This window comes from Panthera leo, chromosome B4, assembly GCF_018350215.1.
Source record: "Panthera leo isolate Ple1 chromosome B4, P.leo_Ple1_pat1.1, whole genome shotgun sequence".
Classification (NCBI taxonomy): domain Eukaryota; kingdom Metazoa; phylum Chordata; class Mammalia; order Carnivora; family Felidae; genus Panthera; species Panthera leo.
The window spans coordinates 102048574-102061221 of NC_056685.1; the positions used below are offsets into that span (position 1 = coordinate 102048574).

General features: G+C 35.8%; 1 protein-coding gene across 1 annotated transcript in view; it reads left to right on the top strand.

Moving 5' to 3' along the window:
- The window catches only part of SYT1 (synaptotagmin 1), a 351099-nt gene that overhangs the window by 184698 nt on the left and 153753 nt on the right, over window positions 1-12648 (top strand). Inside the window, exon 3 of the mRNA XM_042947239.1 lies at window positions 8717-8901. Within this exon, the coding sequence (XP_042803173.1) occupies window positions 8717-8901 (185 nt within the window). The remainder of the gene's footprint in view (window positions 1-8716; window positions 8902-12648) is intronic.

Below are 12648 nucleotides of genomic sequence, written 5' to 3' on the forward strand. Positions count from 1 at the left end.
CATTGAAAGTGAAATCAAGGCAGAAATACAAAAAACAAACAAAAACAAAAACCAGTGAGGTTTGCCCTAGATGTTATCAAAAAACCCAGTGAGTAAATCCACCAGAAGGTTGCCAACCTACGAGACGGCAGTAGCTGACTAACTGGGACTGTGGGAGGAGAGAATCAGATCTAAGAACACAAGACTGAGGAGCCGACCTAAGGAAAACACATATAAGAGAGTGCTGTACCTCACTGACCATCCACTCTACTTGTACTTGAGCTCAAGAGCATGGCTTCGTGGGTTTCTTTCAAGCCACCTAACATTTACAGAGCACTAAGCTGATAGGACTGAGTTTGGCATTGTAGAGAATGCAAAACAAAACAAAACAACCATCTATTTAGAAGTGAGAGCTCAGAATCAGGAAATCTAGAGTAGGACTTCTCTTGGTCATAGAGCATTTTGTGTTAATTTTACAAAGCTTCTCTCCTTAACTGTTCATTCTTAGGACTGAGGTACATGAGTCTGATGAGCAGACTTTGGATTTGGAGGCATAAACTAGATAGCCAAGGCTACTATTCAGTAACAGTAAGATTTTTCCTCTCATAAAAGTACCCTCTGCAATACCCTTGTTCTCTGTGACAGTGTCATCTTTTATTTCACAATGTTCTATGAAAGATCAGGAAGTCTGGAGTGTCTACCTTAAAAAAAAAAAGTTGAGAGCCCCTTAAGTAAATAATTTTTACAAATTTGTTTAGTGCCAAAACCCCCTAGCGGGGAAAATGATGTTTTTCAATCTGAGAATAACATTTTTATTGTAGAAAGACTCTTTACCTAGTTGCTTTCATCAATAAATGTCCCCCTAGAGCGCTAAATTTGTACACAACAGCACATCAAGCCACGTAGCTTCTATCTGAAAACACCATATTATGCTCTAAGTACCAAGTTTGGCAAATATAAGAATTTTACTTCTTTTAAAAAAGTAAATAAGACCTAGTTTTTATCACATAGGAAATAAATAGAAAGCTTCATACTTGGGACTGTATTATAGCCCTGTAAAAAATGCCAGGCAAGTAGATGTTCAATAAATATGTGTTTGATTCAAAACTGTTTTAGGGGTGCCTGGGTGGCTCAGTCAGTTAAGTGTCCGACCTAGGCTCAGGTCATGATCTCGTGGTTTGTGAGTTTGAGCCCCGCGTCAGGCTCTGTACTGTCAGTTGAGAGCCTGGAGCCTACTTCGGATTCTGTGTCTCCCTCTCTCTCTGCCCCTCCCCCACTCATGCTCTCTCAAAAAATTAATAAACATTAAAACAAACTTTTTTTTAATACTTACTTTTTTAGACTGCTTAACTTATGCCAACTTCTCATGAAAGAATGACCTCTCTTGATAAGGGGAAATGGTTGCTTGGGTTTTTGTCTCCCCCAAAAGAAGACCTGCTAATGCAAATTTACTTCTAAGTGGTTCTAAATTATTTTTATTGTGTTTTCATTAAATACCAGGACTTCAGTTCATAAATAATCCACAAAGAGCTGAGTTTTGAGTTACTAAGAAGTGAATTTCAGGTGTAGAAAGGGGGCATATTAAAATACCTTTGATATCTTTGTATAGATTTGGATTCTTTTTTATTTTTAAATAATGTGCTTTTTTTTACTAGCCTAATACAAACCAACCAATGTATTCCACCACATAGTATTTCTTATTGGGTTGGAGGGGAAATTTTAGAAAATATACTTAGTATCTTTATTTAAAAATCTGTCAACACTGGCACTTTTGCTGAACCTTGAGATACAGAAATCACTTAAATGACTGAAGAAGAATAACAACATTTCAAGAAAGGAGGAATATACTTGAGAAAGATACAGGGGTAGAACTGAACAAAGAACAATGGGTGACTCAGTCACATGGGGGTAACATCAGGCCGCTACTTTACAAGTAGAAATAGATGTAAAAGAAGCATAAAGCATACTGAAGAAATGGCACCACTTTCCACGCAATCAGACTTGGGATAAAATTTTCCACATGGTTCCCATGTCAAGAGGTCGGCAATAATTGAAGCACTCAGAGGACCCATAGAGCTAGCTTGGGGAACTGGTTTGAGAAGACGACAGATTCATCTAGAGGAAACAGTCTAGAGGCAGTGGGAAACACAGTCCCAGCATATACAAGAGGGGACAGAATGGAATAACTGATGTAAAAGTTTAAGACATGGGAAAGAATGGGCTCAACAGTGAGTCCATGTGAAGGTGATCAAGGGGCTAAGAACTCTGAATAACAACTCCATTTAAAGACATGGGAATGGGAAAGGAAAGGGGGAAAATGTCAGACCCATGCAAGAAGGTAAGGGCAATAGAAACAAAAGCAGAAGGACATTTCAAAAAGGAATTTATGATCAAGATCTCATACCACAGACAATGTTGCTTGCGTTTGGCCACAAGAAAGCCATTGCTTATCTTGGGTACAATGTTAGTGTCATGAGAATGGTTGCAGAAGAGACAAAGGGGGTAAATCAGAAGATCACAGAAAATATAGCAATAGTCCACAGTAATATTCCAATTGTATGATCATCTGTGTGCCGCATACCACCGATCTCTTGAGGTCTGCTTTGTATCTCGAGTTTTCTATCCCTGCTATGATGAATTCCACAGATGTAAAACTACACACATTTCTTATTTTCTAGTTCTGGAGGTCAGAAGTCCAAAATAGGTTTCACCAAGCTAAAATCAAACTGTCAGAAGTGATGATTCCTTTTCTAATCCCCAACTTTGACATAGAATTAACAAATAACATTGTCTAAATTTAAAATGTACATTGGAATGACTTGATAAACATATTTTGAAATAATTACAATAGGGCTCATCAATATAGCTATTACCTCACATGATTAAGCATGTGTGGTAAGAACACAAGATTTACTCTTTCAGCAAATTTCAACTACACAATACATTATTGTTAACTGTAGTCACTGTGCTATACATGACATCCCCAAAACTTATTCATCTTCTGATTAAAAGTTTGTACCCTTTGACTTACATCTTCCCATTTATCCCAACCCCCAGTCCCTGATAACCACCATTCTACTCTCTTTCCTGGAGTTCTCCACTTTTATGTTTTGCATTTAATCATGATCATACAGGGCTTGTCTGTACAACTTCTATCACTGACTTATCTCACTCAGCATAATGCCCTGAGGAGCCATCCATGTTGCCACAAATTGCAGGATTTCTTTCTTTTTATGGCCAAAGAATACTCCAATTGTGTATGTGTGTATGTATATGTACATGTGTATGTGTGTGTGTGTGTGTGTGTGTGTATAACATACATATATATTACATTTTCTTTATCCCTTCATCCATTAATGGACCCTTAGGTTGTTGTTGTTTTTTTTAGATATATTTATTTTGAGAGAGTGAGAGAGAGCACAAGCACAAGTGGGGGAGGGGCAGAGAACAAGGAAGAGAGAGAATCCCAAGCGGGCTCCGTGATGTCAGCACAGAGCCCAATGTAGGGCTCCATCCCACAAACAGTGAGAACATGACCTGAGCCAACATCAAGAGTTGGTCTCTTAACCGACTGAGCCACCCAGGATCAGTTTCTTCATCTTGGCTATTATGAACAATAATACTACAGTGAACATAAAGGTGCATATACCACTTCAAAATAGTAATTTTTTATTTCCTTGAGATATATACCTAGAATGGGATTGCTAGATCATATGGTAGTTGTATTTTTTTTTATTTTTTTAGGAATCTCCATACTCTTTTCCATAATGGTTGTATGAATAGATTCCTTCTTAAAACTGTATGGGAGAATGCATTTCCTTGTCTTTTCCAGCTTCTAGAGGACACTCCTTGGTTCATGGTCCCTTCCTCCATCGTCAAAAGCACAGAATCTTCCACTTTCTGATTCTGAAATTCCTATCTGCCTCTTTGACTTATAAGGACTCTAGTAATGACATCAGTTCTATCTGGATGTAACCCAGAGTAATCTCCCCATCTCAAGATCCTAAATCATCTATGTGAAGTCATTTTGCCATTGTAAGGTAACATATTCACAGGTCCCAGAGAATATCATGTGGACATTTCAGAAGAACCATAATTCTTCCTATCACAAAGTCTAAGTTAAAACACCAGAAGCAGTTTAAAATTGACTTTGACTTAATTCTTATGCATCAGTTTACCTTTGGGTTAAATAATGTGCGATTAATTCATTAACTGGAAAATGAAAATCACATTTCTAATGGAAAACTTCTACACTAGTCTATTATTTTCTGCTGAAAGGTCTTTAAGTTAAATGTTAAAATTCTTGTTATGAAATTCCATTTAATGATAGTTGGGTAGCAATAATAATAAGCTAATAGCTTTCTGCCAATAGCAGTATTTTTCTGAGCCCATTTTTTGTTGAAGCTATACTTTATTATGGAAATCACACTTGGCAGCATCTTATGCTGTCATTTATTTTCACTTTTTTAATATAAAATGTTTTATTAAAAAGGTTTCAAAGCTAAAGATTTTTCCTTTGTATACATTTAAGATATGTACATTTTTTTTTACCTACTAAAGATATTTTGAACTTTTCAAACTATTGGACCTACTAATGTAAAGATATTTTGAATTTCTCAAACTATTAGATCTATATTTTTTCCTCTTTATACAGTTTTTCCTGTATACAATTAAAGGGATAATGAATAAACCTGCTATGAATATTGAGATAACATATAAAGTTGTAGCAGTTGCTAGCCCATATTTAGTTTTCAATTTTTAGCCTAATATAAAATACATTTCATGAGATTTTTTTCACTAATATTCAAACATTTCTATAAATACTACTAATGAATAATCCTATAGATGGTGTTTCTTACTAAACTTCCCAAATTCCAAATATTTGGCTGTTCTCCACAGGAGCATTTAAGGTGGTAATTCAATTCAAATAACTGAATTTAATTATAAATGGTGGTTTATATTCCAAGTATCTATTCAGTCAGGTTTTCATATGGGTACACAAAATGATACCCTTCAGGTTTTTAAATTCTATCTCAAGGTGCTGGTAACTTGTGAGACAAATCCTGTTGATTTCATATATTCAATATAGAATATTCCAAGTTAAAATTAAGCTACTCAGAAGATCCAACCTAGAGTATGGACTTTAAGAAATAAAAATCACAAAATAAGATTTTCTCAGTGGTTATAATTTACCTTCAGGTTGCAGTATGTAAGATTTCCTCCTATAATCCTATGTTCCTATTTCTTTAATTCCTTTTGATTAAATAATGCCCCCATGCTTTCACTGTCTATTTTCTTTTTGTGAAGTTGTCAAGTGATCTCTGTAATTTAAGAGACTTTTATGTAGCTCTCTGAGAGACTATCATACAAGTCCGACTAGAAGAATAATTTACGAGGCTCAAAATGAAGGGTCATTATTAATACTGTCTTGCCTGCAATGAATATGTAGACTCTTTCGTTCATGCATGGCAGGGTTTTAACTAGATCAAAAGAGGCAGAAGGTTTAATTTTTTTTTTAATTTTTTTTTTATTTTTTAATATATGAAATTTACTGTCAAATTGGTTTCCATACAACACCCAGTGCTCATCCCAAAAGGTGCCCTCCTCAATACCCATCACCCACCCTGCCCTCCCTCCCACCCCCCATTAACCCTCAGTTTGTTCTCAGTTTTTAACAGTCTCTTATGCTTTGGCTCTCTCCCACTCTAACCTCTTTTTTTTTTTTTTTTTTCCTTCCCCTCCCCCATGGGTTTCTGTTATGTTTCTCAGGATCCACATAAGAGTGAAACCATATGGTATCTGTCTTTCTCTGTATGGCTTATTTCACTTAGCATCACACTCTCCAGTTCCATCCATGTTGCTACAAAAGGCCATATTTCATTTTTTCTCATTGCCATGTAGTATTCCATTGTGTATATAAACCACAATTTCTTTATCCATTCATCAGTTGATGGACATTTAGGCTCTTTCCATAATTTGGCTATTGTTGAGAGTGCCGCTATAAACATTGGGGTACAGGTGCCCCTATGCATCAGTACTCCTGTATCCCTTGGATAAATTCCTAGCAGTGCTATTGCTGGGTCATAGGGTAGGTCTATTTTTAATTTTCTGAGGAACCTCCACACTGCTTTCCAGAGCGGCTGCACCAATTTGCATTCCCACCAACAGTGCAAGAGGGTTCCTGTTTCTCCACATCCTCTCCAGCATCTATAGTCTCCTGATTTCTTCATTTTGGCCACTCTGACTGGCGTGAGGTGGTATCTGAGTGTGGTTTTGATTTGTATTTCCCTGATAAGGAGCGACGTTGAACATCTTTTCATGTGCCTGTTGGCCATCCGGATGTCTTCTTTAGAGAAGTGTCTATTCATGTTTTCTGCCCATTTCTTCACTGGGTTATTTGTTTTTCGGGTGTGGAGTTTGATGAGCTCTTTATAGATTTTGGATACTAGCCCTTTGTCCGATGTGTCATTTGCAAATATCTTTTCCCATTCTGTTGGTTGCCTTTTAGTTTTGTTGGTTGTTTCCTTTGCTGTGCAGAAGTATCTTCATAAGGTCCCAGTAATTCACTTTTGCTTTTAATTCCCTTGCCTTTGGGGATGTGCCGAGTAAGAGATTGCTACGGCTGAGGTCAGAGAGGTCTTTTCCTGCTTTCTCCTCTAAGGTTTTGATGGTTTCCTGTCTCACATTCAGGTCCTTTATCCATTTTGAGTTTATTTTTGTGAATGGTGTGAGAAAGTGGTCTAGTTTCAACCTTCTGCATGTTGCTGTCCAGTTCTCCCAGCACCATTTGTTAAAGAGACTGTCTTTTTTCCATTGGATGTTCTTTCCTGCTTTGTCAAAGATGAGTTGGCCATACGTTTGTGGGTCTAGTTCTGGGGTTTCTATTCTATTCCATTGGTCTATGTGTCTGTTTTTATGCCAATACCATGCTGTCTTGATGATGACAGCTTTGTAGTAGAGGCTAAAGTCTGGGATTGTGAGAGGCAGAAGGTTTTAAATGAGGTGTTATGAATGATATCATTGGTTACATAAGTTTCATTTACATTTTTAAAAATATGATTGTTTAATGAGATTACAGAACATAAAACATGTCATTTGGTGTTGGCTTATACATAACTTTCAAATATTTCTTTGGCTAAAAACACAATTTCAGAAGTTGTGCTTTTATATAGGCTAACATTTATCAGCCAATCGTAAGCTAGAATAATAATATGCATGGTAAGTATTCTACATTATAAAGCTAAACACAGGAGGACAGCTAAGAGTGGGTTTTCTCAGTTTTTTGAAGAGGTTAATTTTTAAGTGCTTTTACTTTATCAAAGCATTCCTGACTTGTATTCAGCAATCACTGATACTAATGATGTTTATGTAGGTGGAAGAAAATAGTACTTCTTCTTACCATTTCAATGTCCAGTGTCTTTTCTTAATTACAACAGGCAAATCTAATTATTTCTTCTGATCAATCTCAATAATTGAATAATTCCTTTCCAGGCAAAATGAAATCTTAAACATTTCCACAAGAGTTTGTTTTTTTTAATATATGCACACAGTATACGATATGCCAAATAAGAAAATGGATTGACTTTTAGTAGATGGACAATTGTAATAGAAAAATGTTTATGTGTTTGAGTATACTTATTTATATATGCTTTATTATTTTAAAAAAAGCCTTTAAACCTGAAGCCTCTCTTCTTACCTAAAAATCACCTCTTCTTCCTCTCGATTCTCCCCGGTATAGCCACTGAACTCTACGTTTTTCAATGTGTATTTATTAGTGTGCGTATTTTATGTCCCACATATACTCTGAGTGTTCTGTGTTACCCATAATATTTAGCCCCATGCCTTAAAAATAGCCAATGAGTTCCTGCTATATGCTGGATGCCACTCTAAATTTTTTAGTATATTAACTCCCTTAATTTTCAAAGGAGATGAAATGGGTACCACTGCTATCTTCACTTTATCGTGAAGGAAACTAACTTAGAACAGTTACACCATCTAGCCAGAGTCACACAGCCTGAAAGTGGCCAAGCCCGAATCAGTGCCTGGTTTTAGAGCTGTTGAACACATACACTCTGCCCTGCCTCTGGAGACCTTGAACAGGCCAATGTCCTACTTTTAGAGTAGGTAACTTGCAGAGCACCAAGTACTTCTTCCTAACCTTTATTATCATTATGTTATTTATTTTCTCTGGTTATTTGATTGACGTCTGTCCCTCCCATTATGCCCAAAACATATTCATAGAACCTCTAGTATGTAATAGATGAGTAACAGCAGCTAATATGTATTAAGAATTTACCATGTGCCATGAAATACATCTTATTTTAATCTTCAAAAAGTCTATGATACCTACCAATTTACCTCTGCTTTAGAGGTGAGAAGACGGAGGGCAAAGGGAAGTTAGGTAACTTGCTCAAGGTCACACAGCTAATAAATGGTGGAACCAGTATTTAAACTCAAAGGCCAAACTCCAGAGCTGTGCTCTGAATGAAGGAAGGAATGGATTCATGGAACTCTAACTTGGAGGAAAGAATATTGAACCTGTGGGGAAGGGTGAATTGGAAACAATAGAAACCATCATCCTGCCAGAGGAAACACGGGTAACATAGCACAGAACAGTGTGCCTGGAGCACTCAATAGATGCAAATTAATCAGTGAATATCTTTGTAGCCCATGAGTTAAAAGACTTTGCATATGTAATGTTTATTACTAATGCTCTCTGCCTATTTTCCTCTTTCAGTGCCACCGTGGGCCTTAATTGCCATAGCCATAGTCGCCGTCCTTTTAGTCCTGACCTGCTGCTTTTGTATCTGTAAGAAATGTTTGTTCAAAAAGAAAAACAAGAAGAAGGGAAAAGAAAAGGGAGGCAAGAATGCCATTAACATGAAAGATGTGAAAGACTTAGGGAAGACCATGAAAGATCAGGTAATGTATTCTTCCACATTACTTCTTAGATGACTGCATTGACAGTTAATAAATGGTTTATTGTTTTATGCCAGATAAGCATAGATATCAACAAATTCTGGACAGATGTCACTGCTGTAGAAATGCTTTGCAATCCTTTCAGTCACCACTGAACATCCCAAAGTGCAATGAAAACATTTGGTAGGGTTTTCCAGTCTCTTAAGCATATGAACCAGAAAAGGGCATCCATGACCATCAGGGCTATCTTGACAGGTCCAGCATACTGGAATGATGCCTGAATATTTTGACTACATCTGTTCAGCCAGTCTTAATTGCATTTAGAGTTAGAGAAACAGAATAAAGGGTATCTGAATGTTCCCCCTCTTGGGCAAGGCGCCCTTCTAACATCACTGTTCATAATCTCTGTTAAGTAACTGAGACTTATGGCTACTGATCATACTTGATGAAAATTACCATTTCTACATATCCATATATCTCAATAATTAATGCTCAGGAATAGTGAATTAACCAGGTAAAGGGAGAGAACTATTAGCTAGTCCTAAAGAACAAGGTATAATTTTAAGGCAAAATTCTTGTTTCATTAAGTTAGGGACAATTAAACCATAACACAGATTATAAAATCCATCCAGCTGGGTTATCTTCCCAAGCCTTTGGATGTTCTTTACAGTGTTGTCTACATTTACTAAATTAACTGGATGATTTGGTTCAGAATAAAGTTTACTATTAATAATTAAAATTAAAGGCCTCTTCATTATTTTTTGGAATCATATTCATAGTGTTTATCTCTAAAACAAACACTTAATTCATATTAAAAATGTAAATGTAGAGCTTTTTCATAGAAATAACATTCTCAATTACCTTTGTTTTCCTTCAAATAATTGAAAAGTTCTATTTATTCCCAAATAGCAACAGATATTGACAGTTTTTAAAATTCTTTATAGTATTAATTACTATTAATTGAACTCTTATATAGGTGAATCTCATTAAGAACAATTTAGTCAAGGAGGGCATTTCTAGTACATTTGAGTTTCCTACTTAAACATACACTCAGGGCATCAACCCCACTCCCCACCTTGAGTTTTAAACACTTTTTTTCAAAGACTGTAATGTCTATTGACAATTTCGCAAAGGCTCTTTTGCACTCACTGAACTTGTGTTTGGTTTCAGAGCTATAGAATCGATGGAGCACCTGTACTCCTGCTCAGAGAGCTTTGTCCTGAGCACAAAACAACAAGATTTACATTTTTCTGAATGTTTCTAATCACAGCCACAGAAGTCCATGCACCCACATTCAACCACAGAGGTCTAATAAAGATTTTTCTCTGTAGTTCATTTGCTACATAGAAACTGAAATTTGAAAACATGTCTTGCTTTATTTCAACATTTTCTATAACAAGCAGAACTTGATAGAGATTTCTTTAAACAATGTATTGTGAGATTAGCATAGAAACAGTGTGCTATACAGACATGGACTGAATAATGTGTAGGTGAATTTCAGCTGTGTCTATGAAACAACACGAAAATACAGCCCTATCATTTTCACAACTACAAGTCAAATGTCATTTTCCCAAATCCTAGAATTAACAAAAGCACCAAATAATGTTAAATTGTAACTGTAGCATTTTTTTATCACATAAGAAATTTGTATTTTTCTTTGTGGAATTTGTTATGTATGATGTAAGATTGTAATTTATAGTATAGTAGTGGTGTTTATTACCCCTGTTATGACCTGGATAAATGACCAAGATCTCAAAATGCTAAATACAGAAAATTGATAGTGGTTCATTTTTCATGGGTCACCCATTCCTTTGGATGGAAGGGGAAGAGAAAAAAGTAAAAAAGGAATACTAGTAGGAAGTCAGTGATAGTTTATAATAATCTACTATTACAACAAAGTAGTCAAGATTTCAACCACTCAAAAAGATCTCATCCTTTCAAGGGATTACTTTGTCCATACAGGTTTTTGGAGCTCTTATTTTATGAATAACTAAGTGTACAGAATGAAATACAATTTGGACAGATAAAAAGAGACCCAGTTGTGTAACAGTAGCTTAAGGTTCTTTTTAAGACAGGCAACAGTAGTTAATAATGCGTTCTATTTTTTAGGAGGAAGGATGATGAAGCAAAATAGAATGTACAGTTTTAGGATGTATGTCAAATGTCAGTCATCCAAATTCAAAATAGTATAAACAGGAAACTTAAAGAAAAATTTAACAAAAAAAAAACTTAAGAAAATTATTCTTAAATAATTACATTTTCAGAATATTTTAAACGTAATATTTATGTGAAAATGGGAAAAACAAGTACAGTCTATGACTCTCATTTACAAACAGAACAGATGCAAGAAGCATTTTATATAGGATTTTTTAAGATACATGGGCTCCAGGGCCACCAGTAAGTTTTTTACCATTTCAATCTGTGTAGGAATGAACAGAAATTCAAATTTCCATGCTCATGGCTATCCGTCTCCATGTTAAAATTTCACAACCAACTACGAATCTTTAAATCCCGCAATGACAACAAACTAACTGGTAATAATGTGTTTATACAGAGTGAGACTTTTTTTTTTTTTTTTTTTTTTTTAATTCCTTAAAGCTTGACAACACTGAAAATGCAGAGAGGCAATACCAACTTGCAAAGTCATAGGTCTGGAATGGTCATTTCTCCATGGTTTTCACTAATGTGTGTGGATATTTTAATTTTTATTTCTTCCTTCTATGTCCTCCTTATCTGTGTTATGTCTCATGACTGTTCTGGACTGTCCCTTGCGGTAGGTTTCCTCTGCTCTTTAGAAACCCCTAGTCAACGCTCGGATACATTTAGTGGCCTGGCCGCTGGGGCTCCACGGCTCAGGGTGTACCATTCTGACACACATCAAGAGGCTGAACTAAATTGATTTCTTTTTCTTAAGATAAAGGGTTCTCATTTCAACCATTCCTAACTGATTAAATACAACAGTATTAGAAAGCTCAAGTTTTTAACTGATGGGCATGGAAAGAAAATCCAGTCCCTTGTGCTACTTTTTAAGTGTGCCTTATCAAATCCAAATCTGAACAATTTAACTTAGAATAACTTCTCTTTCTAATGATTTGTAAATTAAGCACTTTTTGAATGTCGAAGCAAGCCAGAAGCATGTACACCAAATCTTTGAAATTTTAAATAAGATCTGATATTCCTAAGATACCTTTCACTACTGTAATTTAGCAAACCATCAAAACTGCTGGGTTTACAAGCTTTTTCCTCTGCATTTTGTTGGGGGTAGGGAGTGGAGGGGTATTGCTCTTGAGATATTATAATAGCTACTGATTTAATAAATCTGAGTTTAATGTGATGGTACAGAAGATGTCCTGCTTGAGCTCAGCCCTCAGGACAAGAATAGACTTAATCATTTCGGTGATGAACAGTGACACGGAGAAATTATCAAAAATTTAGCCCTATTTCATGCAGAATAATCGCAGAGATGGTCCTGCACCTTTTATTAGGGCAAAAACCACTTAGGAAGAAGGAGATTTAATATCTCCGCTATCTCAAATTGCACTCGGCTGAAACATGATATGTAAATTGTCAGTTCTGAAAGAGACTTTTGAGAAAGTATTTTAATCCATGAGTTTTTTGATAATCATAGAGTAACGTGTAGATTTTTCAGACAGAAATATGCATTAAATAGTTTGCTATTCTTTTTAAAAACTAAAAATCTTACAAGGAGGCAATTTACCTAAGCTGTCATTTTCTAGGCACATTGATTAG